The 20,672-nt window shown below is 37.8% G+C and overlaps 1 protein-coding gene across 14 annotated transcripts in view; it reads left to right on the top strand.

Annotated features, from left to right (window-relative positions):
• ULK4 (unc-51 like kinase 4) overlaps positions 1–20,672 on the top strand; it is a 395,815-nt gene that overhangs the window by 29,974 nt on the left and 345,169 nt on the right. For 12 of the 14 annotated variants that reach the window (XM_037890225.2, XM_043540763.1, XM_043540761.1 and 9 more), the window contains 10 exons: positions 819–894; positions 1,365–1,460; positions 1,758–1,879; positions 2,037–2,106; positions 3,391–3,490; positions 5,759–5,863; positions 8,577–8,637; positions 15,086–15,267; positions 16,660–16,706; positions 18,385–18,463. In XM_037890225.2, the coding sequence (XP_037746153.1) occupies positions 819–894; positions 1,365–1,460; positions 1,758–1,879; positions 2,037–2,106; positions 3,391–3,490; positions 5,759–5,863; positions 8,577–8,637; positions 15,086–15,267; positions 16,660–16,706; positions 18,385–18,463 (938 nt within the window). The remainder of the gene's footprint in view (positions 1–818; positions 895–1,364; positions 1,461–1,757; positions 1,880–2,036; positions 2,107–3,390; positions 3,491–5,758; positions 5,864–8,576; positions 8,638–15,085; positions 15,268–16,659; positions 16,707–18,384; positions 18,464–20,672) is intronic. The other 2 variants (XM_043540762.1, XM_043540764.1) reach the window with 1 other exon arrangement.

Raw genomic sequence — 20,672 nt, forward strand, 5'->3', positions numbered from 1 at the left:
CCATTTCTCAAAAAGGTGTCCATTACTGAAATATGTAAAGCTGCTACTTGGCTTCTATGCATACATTCGCTGAACGCTGTGCAATAACTTGTGACTCTACAGCTGAGTCAAACACAATATCAGAAATATTTTCTTCCATACTGGACTTGACTCCAAAGCCCCTCCTTAAAGCAGGGTTACTCAATAACCACCTAGAGTGGAGCACCCGTAGGGACACTACTCAAAGAAGAATAAATGGTTTCTCACCCTGTGCAGTAACTGCAGTTATTCAAGATGTGGTCTCTATGGATGCTCCATTACCTGCACTACTCCTTCTCTGCTATAGGGCTTTGCTGTAGAGAAGGAACTGAGGTTGGTTCACCCATGCCGTACTATATAACAATGGCATGAAGCTGACTAGCGTACATGCATGGGCTAAACGGACACTGCCATGAGAAATTTCCAATCAAAGGCACAGGGGGTGCAAACACACCTAGGGTGGAGCACCCATAGAGGGACACATCTTGCACAGGGTGAGTAACCATTTCTTTTATACAGTATGAGAATCTTCCCAATGTGAAAATTTGCTTTTAGAAACTTTTAAAATTACTGCTGCTTAGTAACTGGAAGCGTCTGTTGCATATGCTGTCTTAGGTTCTGGTTGTGTAACCATATACAATCTGTACCCATGTATACCCCATTGTCTTTAGTGTCTAATAGCAGGAACAGGACCTATATATATGATAACTCTATATTTCTTCTATTATTCATATAATCATTCTAGTTTTAGGCTAGTTTATTTTTATTAGCAATATTATTTGAAGTTCTTCTGTTTGCAGGTTCTGCTCTTCCCAAACCTTCTTCACACTTCCTTAGTTTGCTGGATGGTTTGCTTCAAAAGGATCCTCAAAAGAGGTAAAGCAGTCTAATCCAGGACAATTAATCACATATTATGTTTTCTCCTCTTCCGAAAAGCGATGACTATTGCAATACTGAATTCATGTCATTTTGCAGATTACATCTGCAAAAAGATGTAATTGTCTGTTTTGAATATGTTGCAATTAATTAATATAGTTTTCGTTCAAAGATTTGTGCCGAGTGTTTTGATTAAATTACTCTGATACTAAACAAATAGACACCAGGATAATGGTACTGGTGGCGATTTTAGAATCCTATAAAATTTAAAATCAGTCCAAACTTGTTTTGAAAGTGGGAGAAGAGCAGTTAAAGTATCTATTTTACTGGGCTTCTGACTCATAAATGGTATGATTACATTGTTACATAATAACAGGTTTGCCAGTCACTGAGAAATTCATAGAATATTAAATCATGGCACTGTATTGTAGTGCTGTTTCAGGCTCTCTTTATTCTATTGTCTTACAAAGATTGAACTGGACAGACCTGTTACAGCATCCATTCTGGAAAGATGCTTTCAGCAGATATGATGGTGATTCCACAAACAGCCAGGACATAAGCTCAAGGTACAACATGTTCAGTGAAAATAACATTTTATAATAAATATAAGGAGACAAATATCCTTTTGTACTATTAAAAAAACTGTTTTCTGGTCATTATTTGTATTTTTCTTTTAATTTATAAAAATGTTTTTAAAATTTTGTTACATTGTGCTATGCAAGTATTGTATCTTGAATCTTGTCTCTTGAAACTTATCTATCGCTGTTGCGAACACTAGCGCAAATATAAAAACACTATAGTATTGATTTTTTGAAGGATGTTAAGTAATTAGTATCTAACTAGCATCTCTTATTAAACAACAGTGAAAACATGGAGTTTTTTGTATCTAGAGATACCAAGGACTCATTGGATACCCATAAAAATTCGAATGATATGTCATCCTCAAGAGCAAATAATAAACAACTTAATAAATCTTTCAAACTAGGTAAGATTATGTATTGCTATTATTGTCTCATTTCAGATGAGTGTGTTCTGTAAATCCGATCAGCCTCGTAATCCCAGCAGCATGTCTGTTCCATAAATTTTATTCCTCATAATCTTTAAATTAGCGAGTTCCATGTTTTTTGTTTTGTTTTTAACAGAAAATCCATCTGAATTGCGGCCTAAAAGCGCACCTGGTGGTGAATCAAATGAGTCCATATTTCTTCTTAGGTATGATAAACTACAGAGCAATTAAACTAGAAAAGAAAAAATGTATGGAGTATCTTCTTAGATGTAGTATTTTTTAATTAAAAGAGCACAGGCTGAAATGCAGTATTTTTACGCAAGCAGATTGTCTCATGATTCTGTAGGGAAAATTGTGTTTAGGTAGTTAGTATAAAGAAACCCTCGAGATTTTCTGGCCAACAGTTCAAATATTGCTGTATTTTACTGTTTTTCATAGCAATATCTTGTAATCTCTGGGCTGTTCTGCTAAACAGGATTAGAAAAATTTAGGTTTTTCTGTTATTCATTACTTTTATTCTTTTCTTGTTTCACGTATGCACAAATGCTCTTTACCACTTAAGCAATTTTGAATTGCTTTTTAATAGGGTGGAGGGTTTGAAGCTTGCAGTTTCAGCCAGGCCAACAAATAGTGCCTGCAAAGACCTGTCAGTTGTGCTGCATAGGCTATCAGTCGCTATGTGTGCTATTTGTGCAATGTGCCACAGGAGCCATTAAATAAAAACGGAAACAATGAGTTTTAGTTGGTGAGGGCCTATTGTGTGTGTTTTTTTTCATTTGCCTCAAGGCAGGAGAGATTCATTTTTGATATAAGAGGCTTAGTTTCTGTCCACATGAAGCTGAAACTTGATTGTTTAAAAACAGCCATCCCTCACCATTCACTAATGTAGCAGAAAGATCTGTCCAAAGCAAGGATTACACTGGGGTAAAAATCCAAACACTTTGCTTGGTTAATCTACCAATAATGAATTCAGTAGTGAATCTGTTTTTTATCCCAACACCCTGGTCTCTCCTTGTGTGTCCTCCTAATCTTCTTGGTGACTCTGAAAAAATTTTATGAACAAACAGCATTTTGAAAATGAAAAGAATGAATACAAAAACCATCAGCATACTTGTCAGTTTCAGTACTTCCCAGCTCTAAACGGCCATCAGGGAGAATGGAAGAACAGTGTAAAGTGCATTGCAATCCAGCAAGTTAATCCCCTTGAGATATTGTTTGGTGACTCATCACATTTAGGAGATGGGATTTTAATATGACTACATCCTTTGGTTTGGAGGATTGATGGAGGGGAAAAAAACAACAAACTATTACGGGAGATTTAAAAACAGGAAGTATATATTGGGCTGATGGAACAAATATTATGCCTGTCAGCCTTGACGCTTTCCCCACACAAATGGGAATTATGTAGAGGTTTCATAATCCAGAATATGTTTTGTAATCCATGAAAGCTAATCGGCACTCTTCTTTTATTTTTGTATCCTGTCTTTCAGCTCTCGTCCCACTCCGAGGACTAGCACTGCAGTAGAAATGAGTAGTGCTACTGCTGCCTTAACTCAGAATTCAGCACAAAGAACTTTATGCTTGGCAAAGGTGAGGAGATGTATATTATTGTGAGATAGTAATATTTCCATAGTTACGATTTCAACCTGGATTTCATTATAAAGCCAGCTTGCACTCCTTTCCCCCTTGAAATTAAAAACAAAAAATCCCCAAACCTACACATTTACTGAATTTTAAGATCAATTCTCAGGGCTGCTGTTAATTACAGCAGGGGCCAAAATTGCCCCGGACTAGCCCAAAATTTGGGAGCTCAGCATCTCTTGCCCTTTAATTAAGAGAAATAAAAGAGATTGCTAGACCAATACATAAATTAATTAAATAAAAAGGGTAATGTTACTGTAGTATGTTACACAAACATTCAAAAACATTATTACCAGGAGTGTTATAGTTTAAAAAAAAATTAAAAATCTAAGGTAATATAAAGAAAGTTTCAATATTGTTACAGTTGATACATTATCTAAAAAACCTCCTGCATGTATGAAAACTAACAGTAGATATTTCAAGAACAGCCTTAACTCTGACCTGTAAGACATAGCTCACAAGAAATGTAATATTTCAAGTTCTGAGTTATAAGAAGATGGTGTAACACATCTTCAGTGGAAAGAGGACTAATGTATCTGTTACAGTAACTAAATTCAGTTGCACCAGACTACAGAAACTGTATCTTTAAGGTGTATTGCACACACCTCTTTCAATTTCAGAATACTAACATTTTAATTAATTATGTAGTATCACTATTGCAAAAAGATCTCTGTTTTGTGTATATATAACTGATATACCTTTATGTTATGCTATATAAAATTTCTAAAATAGTTTGATAGAAGTATAATGTGCTATTTTTATACTAGTCTTTTTGTGTAACATACAATACTTATTAAACACATTAGCGAGTAACTGCATTGCGTGGGGGGGGGGGGGGGAAGAAATAGGAGTTAGTGTTAAGGTTATTACTGGAAAGTCTAATGTTAATTTTCACATATGTAGATATTTCTTACAGAATATATAAATTGTAAGACTACTCAAAATTTCATGTACCTTATCTTATTTTCTCATTTTGTATGACTTTTAAAAGGTGGGGATTTTAAAAGCTGTTGTTTCTTGATACTTATATTTTCTGTTTTTTGTTTTTAACTTAATGTGGCAGTATTAACTTTTAAGTTACAGGGTTTGGTTTGGTTTTTTTGATGAACAGTTTTGTTTTTTAAAACAAACATGTAGCTATGTCTGAAATAAATTGATTTTTATTTTTATTTATCAACCTTTGCTGCTCAAAAGGAATATGTTAATATTTTAATTACAGATCATAAAACACAGCTGATAGTTTTATTCATCCAACTGCATTTGACATTTATGAGAAAATTGGAGTTGCTATTCTTTCCCAAGAGTGTGTTTACTCAAAACACTAGTAATTACCACAGATTGTCTCATAAAATAAAAGGATTGGATTTAAATATGATTTTAGAGACCATGATGATGTTAATCTAAACATTTATATAACTGTTGATTGTAAGTTCCCAACTTCCTTTTCTTTATTTTTAAAAAGGCCGTTGAAATCTTGGGCTATAATCCTTCAAAGATTTATTCACACTGACTCTGAATGGGACTATTCACAGTGTATAAAGTTAAGCACCTGAATACATTTTGGCAAAATTGTGGTGTTGGTAATTGGGCATGGTGGGGTGTGATGTAGCAGACAAAGTAATGGGCATTGTCCATACAAAACATGTTCACTGAGTAAGAAAAAACTCCAAAGAATTAAAAAGGCGTCACCTTCTACTCGGTGGGGGAGCGGCCGCTGCCCCGGTCACCCCCCCAGCTATGCTACTGTTCAAGAGATGCATAAACCATATAATTGGCATGTAAATACCTGTTCTTTCATATGAGATTTAAGAAAAGTGTGTCTGTAAGTTGGTGGGAATTTTTTTAAAAAATATGGTAATAGAATATTCAGCAGTAAGTGGGGTGGGGATAATGAATATAAGGCCCTGATTCTGGAAAGACTTTTAGGACTTGGGCAAGTCACGTAATCTCTTTTTGTCTCAGCACCCTTTGTCTGACTAGTCTATTTCTATTGGATCAGCATCTTTCTCTTACTGTATGTTTGTATAGTGCCTACCACAGTGGGACCTGATCTTAGTTAAGGAATCTATTCACTACCATAAAGCAAATAATACAAACACTGAGTATTTGTGTTATCCATACAATGCACTTTGGTAATGTTTAAAAGAAATATTGCTGCAAAAAATTTTGAAAACTTTTCTTACAAACCTGACTACTGTATTTTTGTTCTTGTTCTAGGGTAAAAATGGACACTCAAGCCAGCAGGACATGGAGTCCAAGATGAAAGAGCTCATCTACACAGAGTCTGACCTTTTTGTAACCCCTATTCTTGACAATCCAAAGGTATGGCAAAGTAAAATACTAAAGAGTAGATTAAGGAACTTGCTGTGCTGTTTATTGCACAGATAAATCTTTAAATGGGGCAACCACTCTTTTCCTTTCCTTTATTGTTCTCATTGCCTTTATTGTTCTCTTTTCCTTTCCTTTATTGCTCCACCCAGTCAACTTCTAATTCTTTTGACAAGATTTCTGCAGTTTTGTGTGGCCCTATTATATAATCGGTATGGAGAACTGATTTATCTGGGGATCAAATATTAATCTGAAAGGGTTTCCCACAATTAATGGAAGCTACTAAATGTTGCATTCGGTGCCCTTGCAGATTTACCTTTTGGTGGTATCTTGCATTCACTTATTAAACTCCAGTACATATAGTCATGACAGATATTATTTATAGGTATGCCTGTTAAAATTAAACTTTGTAGATGTAGGTGTCTTCTCACTGGATACTAATCCGTTTACACTAGGATTTAGATTTTCACACTGTGACTTCTGTTGCGGGATGTTTGCAGGGTGGAGAAAATTGGAAGAGTTTAAACATATGATTATTTTTTCTAAAAAATGTGAATTTAATGTTTCTGAAAATGAGACTAAAATTGCAGGCAACGCTGGACAAATGTTCACAGTTCTCTGCTATGGCACCTTAATCCTGATCTGGAAAACTCCTGCTCTTCTAGTATTGAGAGTCTTGAGCAGAGACTGCCATTTGTGCTGAATGGTGTGATGGCTTCTGTGTGCAAAAAATCAAGTTATTTTAAACAACTTGAATAAATTGCAGGTGTTTGGACTGAAATATTTTGTACTGGAAGCAGCTGTCATTCTAACTGTGGAAAGACTATTGCCTTACAGTCTACTAAAAAGATCTATGCTTTAAACTGAAAATAAACAAAAACCCCTTTGTTTTTAATAGTTACTGTTCCTTGGTTTCACCATTGTAAGTCCCCCATATAATCACCTCCTTGTAACAATCTAAATAGTTGGCTTTTAAGGAAAGTGTTGTTTTGAAAGAATTTTTTCCATTATTTAAAAGTGCATTTGATTTGACAGGTGAGTCCATTTGTCCCCGTTTTCTTTTCATCCATGAGTTCACTGGCCAGGGAAACTGTGTTAGCATCTTTCCAGTAAAGGCCACTTTTAAACATGACTCTAGTTAACCTGGTTTAAACTCAAATGTAGGCCACTCCAAAATATCCTGCTGTATACCATGATAGGCCCAGGAGCAGGTGACATTAATGATGATCAGGTAGGGTTTGGTTTGGTTTGAATTTTTTTTCTCATGACAGAGCTGGCCTTTTTTTGTCAAGTCTCTGAGACATTTTCCTGGAAAAAATTTCTTTTACCAAAACTTTGGCTCCACCATTTGTTTGAGAGCAGTTTGCCAGGTAAATATTACTTTCAGGTAAAACACCAGGGAATAAAAGGACATGATACTTCTTCAGCAGAGTTTTCTACAATCTCTGGTAGATAATCAAGCCTAATGTTAACTGTGAATTTTAAAAATCTGCTTCTGCCTTCAGTGGGAACTCTGGTTTTGGCCAATATAAATAAGAGAGGTTATTGAGGAAAACACTTGGCTGATTTTTTTTTTTCCCAATGAATTGATTTGATATGGACATGGAAACAGTGAGATGCATACACTGTAATTTGGATTCCAAACTGGGACCTCGTGGGTCAGAGCCATATCTTTGGGACAAGGTGTTGGCCTTGCTGTTTCTGGGCAGTTGGTAATGGTAAAGTTTTAACCAGGAGAAGAATAGAGCACTGGAACTGTTGTTGGTTTAGGGACTTGGCCCTGTGCAGGAACTCTGGTTCTTATGGTCAGTGAACACTTGGACCTGATGGTGGGCCCTTTCCAAGGAGCGTTGCTGCTCTTCAAAGGTGATTTTAATTGCCAGGAGCCCTTGTCAAACATCTTGTTGTTTTGCTCAGTATGGGTGAGCTTCCTCAAGTAGTAGGTGATGTGGTGCAGTATTTGCCTTTGGGATAGGACTGCCCTGATTGACATACTAAAGACATCTGCTTCCACAATGAAAGCTTGCATTGCACCTGTGTGGGCCAGTACTGGAGCTGTGCTGAAGGCAAGCTTTGACTGCTTGAATATGTGCTGGGCCTTGGGTGACCAATGGAACTGCATGTTTTTCTGGAGTATGGCAGTAAAGGGCTTGGCTTGTGTTTTGAAAAATTCTAAATGAACCTCTGATAGAAGTTTGTGAAGCCTAAAAAACACTGTAGGCCATGGATGTTGCGGGGGCTGTCCAGTTGTGAGCAGCCTGGCCCTGTTTGAGCTTGGTGAAGGTCATCAAAGATGGCTGACATCAATTGGAGAAAGGTGGCCCACTTTGACAGCACTTGGGTATGGCCTTCCGGAGGGAGGGTGGTGCGGGCAGGCAATCAGCTGCTTTGGGACTCTGCCAGTTGGACCTCCAGGGTGGCGCCTCACACTGGGGCTGGGCTACATGGGTCTCAGGTAAGCTACTGATAGTAGGCTGCTAGGTGGAGGATTGTGGAGCGTGGCTGCTCCTATGAAACTTGTGGGCCTGGGTTCTAGGCCTGTGGCTCATTGACACTTAAATTATAATGGTAGGAGTGGCTTGTATTGGGTGCATGTGCCAAATATATTTTTGTCTATCTTTGTCTGTGTTTATATGTTTCTCTACTTTAAAGACATTTACAAATGCTTTAAAAAATCACTGTTTTTTCTATTTTGTTTTTTTTCCAGATAATGAAACAAGCACCAGTTAGATTTGACTTGAAAATGTTACATATACCGGCACATTCAGGTACAGTCCTGATGAAGTTGATAAAATGTGTAAGTGCTTCACATGATAGCACATACTTACATAACATGTTTTCATTTTCTTCATAATTTTCCATCTGAAGAGTCATAGTTTCCCGTTGATTGCAATTCATAACTTTCCTAGTGCATCTGAAGAAGTGAGGTTTTTACCCACGAAAGCTTATGCTCAAATATATGTTAGTCTTTAAGGTGCCACGGGACTCCTTGTTGTTTTTGTCTAGGTGATAGTAAATCTCATACATATATTCAAGGAAGAATTGGTAATTGTTTTACAATGTAGTTTGTTATATTAAATGCTAAATGTTTGAAAGAAAGTTTGAGATCATTTTCTATTGTGTTTATACCGATTTCAAAGAGAATGTATTATTCATGGGTTGCAGAGCTCAGCCTACAAGAAAGCAAGACTTATTAGGCCCTATTTAGAAAATAGCAAACCAAAAAAATAAGCACTCAAATCCAGTTATTATACTAAAGCTATGGAAAACTTTAGTTGCTTCTGAAATTGATTGATTTTTTTTTTTATTTAAAATCTTTAGGAAATAAATGAATACAATATGTATGTTTTTCGTGGAATAACTCTTTCCATTTGGAATTGCTTAGACTTTTGAAAATTGGATCACTTTATTTAGATGGCTCCATAAGGACTTTGAAGCCTGTCCTTTTGAAAATCTTGGCTGGACTCTCCCCGGGTTTGGGAGTTAGTGTGTTCAGCTGTGTTGATCAAAGTCCCAACATTTTCCAGCAGACAGCTGGAGTGTATGACAGCCTGATCACATGTGACTCAGCTCCGTGTCTTTTTATGCTGTTAAATCTAGGGCGAAAAAGTTCATCCCTTTACAGTGAACTGCATGATTCAGTGACTTAACTACAGAAATTCACTATACAAGGGTTTTTTGCTCTAGTTGCATCAAATTTATTTGCAGAACACAGTCAGATGTTAGGGAAAATTAAGTATGAATTACATATGAAAACCAAGTTAAAAATGTTAAAAATACTATTAGGGTTCCAAAGTCAAGCACTTGAAACTTATGAAATGACAGAATTAAGGTTACCTGTGCAACCTTAATTCAGCCCACTTGTGCATATGCATTACAATAGAGTCTATAATTACACAATCATATACTATTCTTTTCAGTCCCAGTTTCTTCCCTCCTGACTCTTCATTGGACCTGATTTTATGCTTCCCTCCAGCCCCCCACCAGCTCCCAGTCTCCCCCTCTGGGCTCTTCATCCAGTTTTCCCCCTGCTCTGTTTCTTACTCCCAGTCCTGTTTTTCAGCCAGTCCCAGTCCTCCCCATCTCCTGGCTTGTCACTTTGATCAGCGCTCTCACTCACAAACAACTGACTCCCAGTTCCTCCCCCCATTTCCCTCATCATCTGTGTCTCCTTGCTCAACTGTTCTGAGCCTCTGTTCCCCGCCCCCCAGGTCCCAGTCTGTTTCATTGACCAACTAGTCCCAGCCTCTTCCCCTAGAGCTGCCAGTAACAGTTTCTCTCCCCACCCTCTAGTTCCAGTCTCACTAGACACCTTGTTTCAATCTATCCTTTTCCCCCATCCTCAGTCTAGCTCTTGTCCTTACTCAAATCAGATTAGGCAGCTTGCTCCTCCATGCTGCCAAGGTGCCAGCAAGAAGGGTCTCTGAGAGCACAGGAGAGACACTCCCTGCTTGTCCCCACCCTGCCCCAGAATATCAGTTACAGGGAAAGTCCAGCTTCATCCCTGTTTTTATTGGACTGGCAAATGCTCACTTGCTCTTCAGGGATGGTGAATGTGCATTTTGGTGAGCAATAGAAGCTATGAGAGACGAGAGCATGTGCAGTGAGGTTGGAATCTTTGGAGATTTTTAGCTGCTAAAATTGAAGAAACCTCTACTGAGCATGTGAAAATTGAGAGTTTTCAAAGGTTTCTAATTTGATAATATTTGGATGGATTTTCATGGACAGCAAAAGTCACATCCCTGACCCATTTCAAGTCCCTGCTCCAAAGCATGGAGGCACTACACTTTTTAAAAGGTTGCCAGAATTTCTTAACATAGGCAAAACATTCTTGGAAAGGGTTGAACTGTTTTGGCAGAAATTTTCCAGAAAAATTTCAGCTTGAGGCAGATATCTGACATGGAAGATTTCAGCCCAAATGATTAAAGCTTTGCAACTAATAAGGGTCTTATAATGGTAAGAGTTGCTGAACCATAACAAAAGATGGCGCTACAAGTCCTACCTATAACTATGAAATGCTCCTAATGCCCAGCATAAAGTTGTTTGTTGGGGTTTTTTGTGGGGGGGGAGGGTTGTGGGTTTTTTTTTTTTTTTTTTTGGCATCAAGTGAAGTTATTTATAAAAAACAAAAGGCTGATTGTTATCAGGATTGTAATACTAGTTCCTTTGGAATATTTACTTTTGGTCTATTTACGGAGGTATTGTTAAAATATATTATGTTTGAAGATGAATTTCAGCCAAAAATATGTTTCTTTTGGAATTCAGGTGGCATCTCACCCTCGTAAATTTTTCCTTCTCAGCTCTTTATGGTGGGAGTAGGGAGTGAGGAATAATGTAAGATACATATACTGAGCAGTGATTTTGTTGTAATATAGTATCCCTTGGCCCCAAACAGCAACAAATACTTTCTGTAGGATAAAGTCATAGTTCAAAGTTTTCACACTTGGGTGATTAAAGGTAGACAGGTTTCAGAGTAGCAGCTGTGTTAATCTGTATTCGCAAAAAGAAAAAGGAGTACTTGTGGCACCTTAGAGACTAACAAATTTATTTGAGCATAAGGTTTCGTGAGCTACAGCTCACTTCATCAGATGCATTCAGTGGAAAATACAGTGAGGAGATTTATATACACACAGAATATGAAAAAATGGGTGTTATCATACACACTGTAAGGAGAGTGATCACTTAAGATGAGCTATTATCAGCAGGAGAGCGGGGGTAGGGGGTGGGGGGGCGGGAAGAAAACCTTTTTGTAGTGGTAATCAAGGTGGGCCATCTCCAGCAGTTAACAAGAATGTCAGAGGAACAGAGTGGGGCGGGGGGGAAATAAACATGGGGAAATAGTTTTACTTTGTGTAATGACTCATCCACTCCCAGTCTCTATTCAAGCCTGAGTTAATTGTATCCAGTTTTCAAATTAATTCCAATTCAGCAGTCTCTCGTTGGAGTCTGTTTCTGAAGTCTTTTTGTTGTAATATTGCGACTTTTAGGTCAGAGATCGAGTGACCAGAGAGATTGAAGTGTTCTCCGACTGGTTTATGAATGTTATAATTCTTGCCATCTGATTTGTGTCCATTTATTCTTTTACGTAGAGACTGTCCAGTTTGACCAATGTACATGGCAGAGGGGCATTGCTGGCACACGATGGCATATGTCACATTTGGTAGATGTGCAGGTGAACGAGCCTCCGATAGTGTGGCTGATGTGATTAGGCCCTATGATGGTGTCCCCTGAATAGATATGTGGACGCAGTTGGCGACGGGCTTTGTTGCAAGGATAGGTTCCTGGGTTTATAGTTCTGTTGTGTGGTGTGTGGTTGCTGGCTGTTTCAGGTTGGAGGGCTGTCTGTAGGCAAGGACTGGCCTGTCTCCCAAGATTTGTGAGAGCAATGGGTCATCCTTCAGGATAGGTTGTAGATCCTTGATGATGCGTTGGAGGGGTTTTAGTTGGGGGCTGAAGGTGACGGCTAGTGGCGTTCTGTTACTTTCTTTGTTGGGCCTGTCCTGTAGTAGGTGACTTCTGGGTACTCTTCTGGCTCTGTCAATCTGTTTCTTCACTTCAGCAGGTGGGTATTGTAGTTGTAAGAATGCTTGATAGAGATCTTATAGGTGTTTGTCTCTGTCTGAGGGGTTTGAGCAAATGCGGTTGTATCGTAGAGCTTGGCTGTAGACAATGGATCGTGTGGTGTGATCTGGTTGAAAGCTGGAGGTATGTAGGTAGGAATAGCGGTCATTAGGTTTCTGGTATAGGGTGGTATTTATGTGACCATCGCTTATTAGCACCGTAGTGTCCAGGAAGTGGATCTCTTGTGTGGTCTGCTCCAGGCTGAGGTTGATGGTGGGATGGAAATTGTTGAAATCATGGTGGAATTCCTCAAGGGCTTCTTTTCCGTGGGTCCAGATGATGAAGATGTCATCAATATAGCACAAGTAGAGTAGGGGCGTTAGGGGACGAGAGCTGAGGAAGTGTTGTTCTAAGTCAGCCATAAAAATGTTGGCATACTGTGGGGCCATGCAGGTACCCATAGCAGTGCCGCTGATTGGAGGTATACATTGTCCTCACCCATAACTATTTCACATTTGGGGACAAAGTCACAGAGTTCAGCCACCAGGTTTGCCGTGACATTATCGGGGATAGTGTTCCTGACGGCTTGTAGTCCATCTTTGTGTGGAATGTTGGTGTAGAGGGCTTCTACATCCATAGTGGCCAGGATGGTGTTTTCAGGAAGATCACCGATGGATTGTAGTTTCCTCAGGAAGTCAGTGGTGTCTCGAAGGTAGCTAGGAGTGCTGGTAGCGTAGGGCCTGAGGAGGGAGTCTACATAGCCGGACAATCCTGCTCAGGGTGCCAATGCCTGAGATGATGGGGCGTCCAGGATTTCCAGGTTTATGGATCTTGGGTAGCAGATAGAATACCCCAGGTCGTGGTTCCAGGGGTATGTCTGTGCGGATTTGTTCTTGTGCTTTTTCAGGGAGTTTCTTGAGCAAATGCTGTAGTTTCTTTTGGTAACCCCCAGTGGGATCAGAGGGTGATGGCTTGTAGAAAGTGGTGTTGGAGAGCTGCCGAGCAGCCTCTTGTTCATATTCCGACCTATTCATGATGACGACAGCACCTCCTTTATCAGCCTTTTTGATTATGATGTCAGAGTTGTTTCTGAGGCTGTGGATGGCATTGTGTTCTGCACAGCTGAGGTTGTGGGGCAAGTGATGCTGTTTTTCCACAATTTCAGCCCGTGCACGTCGGCGGAAGCACTTTATGTAGAAGTCCAGTCTGTTGTTTCAACCTTCAGGAGGAGTCCACCTAGAATCCTTCTTTTTGTAGTGTTGATAGGAAGGTCTCTGTGGATTAGTATGTTGTTCAGAGGTGTGTTGGAAATATTACTTGCCAAAATACAGTATGAATGTAAATAAGTGATCTGCTGTTCAGAGGTGCTTAGCACACACAATTTTCATTGTCTCTTCAAAGGGAACTAAAGGTTCTTAACAGCTCTTGGATTCCAGACTGCTCATTTAGGTGTCTGAATGTAGATTGAGGTATCTGCCTTTAAGCATCCAACTTTGAAACTGTTCACTATGGAGCTGAATAGTTTGATCTGCGTTACAAATGGGTTCCAGTGTCAATTGCTATACAATAGCTGGATATAATTTATTTAACAGCTGGACGATTGTTTGTGGCTATAAAACTAGCATAGTTTGCAGCTTTTTTATTTTTGCTGGCAAACAACTGTTTGGCTAGTGTTAGAGTATCTTGTAAAAAGATGCTTAGCCTGGTGCTGAATATCAACACTGAGGGCTAAACTTTTCCTTTTCAAAGATGAGAATCAAGGTTAAAATAAATACCCAAAGTCTGATTCTCTTCCTGCTTACGCTGGTGTAAATCAGGAGTGCCTTCTTTGAAGTCAGTGGAGTTATCCCAGTGTAAAATTGGTGTAAGACGGAAGAGAATTAATCCCCTTAAATATTGCCAAGAACAATCAACACATTCACTATGAAAATGTCTGGATACCATTTACAAAAATAAATAAATATATTTTTAGGGGTGCAAGAAGGAATGGACAGGATTGCTTAGCTCTATGGAATGATAGAATTTTCATGGCTTTCCTTGTAGACATGTTGTGAGTAATGGATTGAGAGTCATGAAATTAATTCTAATCCCAGCTGCGATCTGACTCTCTTGTTCAAGTCACTTAGGCCCTGATGCTACAACTGTTTAAGCACATGCATACCTGCACACATGCTTCAAATAAGTTGTGATTCTGAGCAAATTCCTCAGACTTTTTTACTTAATTTTTGCTTTATCGTTGTTCTGGCGAACTCCCATTGATGACATCTAATTAAAAATTAAAGAATGAATGAGGACAGTATCACTTCCTATAATCCATGGGAAGGCAGTGTGGGTTTACTTAAGCAAGGACCAAATGAAAACTGTAAATAAGAACCTAATGGATTTTGCTCTTTGAAAATAGTTTTGTATAGATCTGTTATGTATTATATCCCCTTTTTTCTCTTGGTCTTTTTGATAATTCTCATAATTGTATTCTAATAAAATAATTAAATTCTTTGCCTTAATGTCGTCGTAAATATCAAAGTTGTGATTGTATCCAAAAGTTTTAAAATTACTTTGGTTCATGTGGACATAACTATATTTTAGTATTTAAAAGTAAAATCAAAGATGTCAATTCATAATCTTTAAACAGCTGCTGATATTTTTTGTGTACAGTTGAAAAGCTATTATCTCTGAAAGAAATGGACTGGAATGACTTTTTGCAACAAGTGTGCTCATTGGTTGACTCCACTGAGAAGAACACAGGGGCAACACGAGCTAAATTGAATTTGCTGTGCTATCTGTGCACTGTGGCTGGCCACAAGGAAGTAGCAACCAGGTTAATCAGCTCACAGCTGGTAAGTAGTAAAGTTCCCGGAGAGTCAGCATGGTTCACATACCAGCCATTGCAGCAAAAGTCAGCTGCCTTTAGCACTGGTGCCCTTTACTTCTATTTTAAGAACCTGTTGGTATAAAAACACATGCAGTACAGCCAATTAAGGACAAAGCAATGAAATGTATCAATTAGGTTTCTTGAAAAGAAGTTATGGAGCATTGTCTGTCTCTTAGACTCCAGATGAATTTGTTTCTTATGATTCGCTACATTAATAGAGTTAATTAAATAATTATTTAAACTGTCTCCAGCATTAATAGCACCTTGAAATGTTTAAGATGCTATAAATTGTTGTTTATAAAAGCTGTAACACAGAAAACTGCTTTTGGAAAAAAATTGTGCATATCAAAATGTTAGACAATCCTCTTTGACCATACCTTTATAGATGGTAAACATGTTTTCTAAAACATATACAACCATTAAGGAGACAAACTGCATGTGGAAATCAGTTTTGCTGGTCTCTGGGTGGTGGCCTAATTCATTTTTCAATCATGGGTATGCAAAAATAGCAAAAGCTTGCACTTCCCTTCTTTGTATTTTAACTATGGAAGTGATCTACACACACTCAGAATTATTATAATATAACAAACTGCCTTTTTAAATAAGTTTACAGCTTTGAATTTTGAGATTTTTTTTTCTTTTCTTTGACTGAAGGTAAACATTCATGGCCTAATTTCCCCTTATTTACATGTGTGCCACTAACTCCATTGAAGTCAAATTCTGCCCTCAATAAAGTCATTGCAATTATAGTGGAGTAATAAGGGCAGAGTTTTCCCCACACATGCATTAGACTAAATAAGATCATAACATTTGGGGACAGACACATATTAGATCATAGAGTCTGTGTGAGGGCTGGAAACAGTCCTGACAGATGGTGTGTTGACTACTTAGTTGATACTAGACTTGATATTAGCCAAAACAATTGTATTGCAGAGTAACGTAGAATTTGTAAGCTGGTTGGTTGGTTGGTTTTAGTTCAGATGAATAGCCATTTCAAATTTTTATCACTAGTCTGTTTACCTTTGTGTGTGTTGGCAGATCGCAATTTTTCTAGTATATATTTATTTTTATCTGGTGAATATATTTTTAAGCAAAGCTTCAAAAAATTTCTCACTTTTTTTTTTTTTAAAAACGTTAGGAACATAAACTTTGAAGATTTTTTCCAAACTGTCAGTACATCCTTTTGAATCAATGGATTTTGAACAGCACCCAAGGTCTTTTGTAATCTGAGTACAAAATAGACATTTTAAAAAAAATCTTAATATATATTTTCATAAGACGTATATCTATATACTCATACATGAATAGGGAATTTTTTGAGAAATAAAAATGTATATTTATCTATTCCTTATTCTAGTTCCCGTTGTTAATACAACAGTTGCGGGCAGCTCCAAATTGGGATATGTAAGTAACAAACAACTTATTACAAATGAATTTATTCAAATGCTGATTGTTGCTGAATATTTTATAGGGCATACTTTAAGCATTTGTTTATGCCATGTCAATTCTGTTGTGGTTTACCTTGAAAGAGGAATGACCATAGACATTACATAATATAACGGTATGTGTTCTGATTTGAATTTCTTTAGTACCTCAAGCCAAATAAGATCTGTTACATTTTAGCCACTACCAATTTCAACTTTCGGTTGGTGATTTTACTTATTTTATAAATAATAAATGTATTCTAAGAGTTTCCTCATTAGATTTAATTAATGATATTTATATAAAGGAAGAGTAACTTAACATCTTTTTCAATTTCTTTTACAAATTGGATGTGCAGTTAAAATTTATATTCCTGAATAAATCTCTCAACAATAATATGCAAAACTCAGTAGAAAAAATAAAGGATCTGGAATTACATCTACAAATTCTATAATGTAGCTTATGATGTAGTGTATTAAAAATCCCCAAACAAACCAACCCCTGCCCTAACTAAGTATAATATCCATAATGACAGAGACTTTCTTTGAAGCAATCCTGTCAAAAATTATAATGGAATAATGCCCTCTGCTGGTTATTTTATAGAAAGCTTGATTTTTTTTAATTCCTTATTTTTAAAATTAAAAAGGTAGTTTTAACTCTCTTATCTAGAGTTAATTTTCTGACATGCACTTCATTTCTGGCATTGGAATCTATTTTGACAACTGGAGTCAAAGATTTAAAATGATTTATGATGGCTTTTCTGTATTTTAAGCAAATGTAGATAAGTGTGATTAATGAATAATTTAGGTAATATTCATAGTAACATACACTTTATTGTACGCAGGGGAGAATCATGACATTTTGCACAGGTAATTGCCGAAGTCATACTCATTTGAGCTACTGAAATAAAATGCTGTTTTAAAGGGCAATGGATAACGTGTCTAAGAAAAAATTCTGGGCTTTTGCTAATGTAAAATTGTGCTTCAAAACTGCATACACTTAGCACTATACACTCTGTGTACAATACGCATATTGTACACCAGGGGTGGGCAAACGTTTTGGCCTGAGGGCCACATCGGGGTTCCAAAACTGTATGGAGGGCCGGGTAGGGAAAGCTATGCCTCCCCAAACAGCCCCCGCCCCTTATCTGCCGCCTCCCACTTCCCGCCCCCTGACTGCCCCCCTCAGAACCTCTGAACCATCCAACCACTGCCCTGCTCCTTGTCCCCTGACCCCACCCCCTATCCAACCTCCCCCCGTCCCTTGACAGGCCCCCCAGGACTCCCACGCCTATCCGACTGCCTCCTGGGACCCTTGCCCCTTAGCCAACCTCCCCGCCCCCTTACAATGCTACTCAGAGCTGGAGCCAGCCATGCCGACACGCTGCCTGGCAGGAGCTCACAGCCCTGCCACCCAGAGCGCTGGCGGCATGGCGAGCTGGGGACTGCGGGGGAGGGAAGACAGCAGGGGAGGGGCCAGGCAGGATGGTCCCACGGACCGCAGTTTGCCCACCTCTGTTGTACTCACTGTGTACAATACACCGTTGTAAATAAGTAGGATCTTGAACTTGTTTGATCTTTTTTTTTTTTTTTTTTTTTTTTTTTTTTTTTTCCAAATTTTAATTTTTTTCATGAAGCTAACAAATGTATTTAATTCACAGACGTGCCAAAATAGCCAGGGTGATTGCTTTACTAGCATTGCATACAACTGAACTTAAAGAAAATGTACCTGTTACTGAAGTAAGTTACCTTTTGATTATTTAAGTTGCCAAAAATTCAGAAGACTATTGATATTTTTATTCGCAAACTCAGAAATTTTCACAGCTTTCATTGAACTCTGCTTTATTTCCCCCCAAATGTGAAAATGGGCATACAGTGCATCCTATCAGCTAACTGTATACATCCATGTTGTAATATATTTATGCTATTCTTGTGGTTGTTCTAAATATATTTTGGCAGAACTGCAATATTTACAGCCTTTTTCAGAAACTCAGTTTTGCAGGTATTTGTCACTAGGCTATCACAACACTTCTTTACTGAATTTTGGAATAATGTAAAATATATGATGGATTTCTGTATAGTCAGTTATCCTCAAAGGTAATTATTATTACTATTGTTTTAAAGAAAGCAAAATAAATTTGATAACTAAATTCTGGAAAAAGGATGTAGGAATGGGACTCAGTTTGACATTCTACCACCCATTCTAGAACATAATATTGCAGGGGAAGATTATTTAGTACGGAGAACAAACGAACGTTTTTATTCCATACCACTTGAATCTTTTATAAATTTTCACATACTGATGGTTAGCTGACATGACTTAATCAGAAGACTGGTCCAACACATATATTTCATTTTAATTTTACTATTTGCATATGGCACATGTACACAAAACTCCTGAACTTGGTGGCAGCCAATCATTCATGTTTATCTAAAGTGTTTAAGGTTGATGAGATTTCTACAAAACAGGGAAATTAACAACTGAAGAGATTTTCATGCATAGCCCCTATTATTCAGTGGACATCAGCACATGAACAGCACAGCTGCTAAAATTTCTCCTAACACAAATACACATCCTCCGTATACAGATCTGGCTTCAGGAGAGAGTTTTAGTACTTTAGGCACACACAGTCGTTGGTTAATCAATAGCTAACTACATATGTAGCACTACAGTTTTCATAGTTTATTTTTTTATTCCAGGTGCCTTCTTCTGGATGCACCATACAGAACATTGTGCATAATCATTTCATTATTATCTATAATAATTATCTTGATATAGCATTTTGTGACGTGTGTTTGTCTTCTGAGAAAGATGAAAATTCTACTGGATAATCTGGAATCTTATTCCATAATTCCTGGCAATATATTTTAAAATCACACGTCAGAAATAGGGGAAAGACTCTAGATTACTTCAGAAGCTTGCACTGTTACCAACTGCATCCTACCTGAATTCCAGGTTGTAATGTCAGTGTCACCTTTAACTTCTTTCTCTCAGATGTGGCAATGTTTCCTGATATTATTTTAATGAAGCGAGACATTAAAGGATAGTTCCAAGATACACATACAGTTTTTGTTTTCAGGTATTTGCCTGGGAAATCTTTACATCCGGTAGAATATTATTAAATATTGGCCAGCCATTTCCCATCAAATTAGTATAGCAGATATGTTATCCCATGGAAAGTGTGGAATAACAAACACTCATGAAGCATACTTCCATTAAGTGAGTTTAAACGAAGAAATTGAGCAGTTGTTGCACTGAGCTAATACTGCTTTTTGCCCAGACTGTGTCCCATTCTGGTGATCTTCCATATAAACTCAAAAAGCCCATATATTTGAAATTATGGATGAATTCCACACAGCAACCATTAAGCAATTGGACCCCGGACAAACTACTGACCTGGGGCATGTTCAAACTGAAGAGCTATTGTCATTTCCAGAGCCATCTGGTATGTGGATCAGATTATTTTTAATATTTCTGGTAGACTAGCTGGAAAATGTCTTTCGTGAACGTTCATCTCCAGCTTGTATGTATGTTTGCTACTCTAGCCCTAACGATAATTATTCTAAATAAGTTTTTTCCCAAAGAAGAATTTTATTTTCAATCACCCATAGATTAAAAGTATTGTTCAGCTTTAATAAACATATTGTGAGACCAGACAGTTGACCCATCCTAGCAGAATCCAATGCAAACATTTTGATGTCTTCAAAGTAATCTGTAAATATATACATTTTAAAATCATTTTAAACTGTACAAAGAACTGGTTGACTTTCCAAAGTATGGTTGGCTCAGGAGAGGAAGAGTAGGAGGGAGCTGTCAGAGATCTTTAGACCTGCAGAGCTCTAATTGGTGCCTGCTGTGGTGCCTGTTGAGTCGTCACAGCAGTGTCAAGAGCTGGACAGTCTGACTTCAAAGAACATAAATACCAGTAACTTTTAAAATATATTTTTT

This window comes from Chelonia mydas, chromosome 2 (genome assembly GCF_015237465.2).
Source record: "Chelonia mydas isolate rCheMyd1 chromosome 2, rCheMyd1.pri.v2, whole genome shotgun sequence".
NCBI lineage: Eukaryota > Metazoa > Chordata > Testudines > Cheloniidae > Chelonia > Chelonia mydas.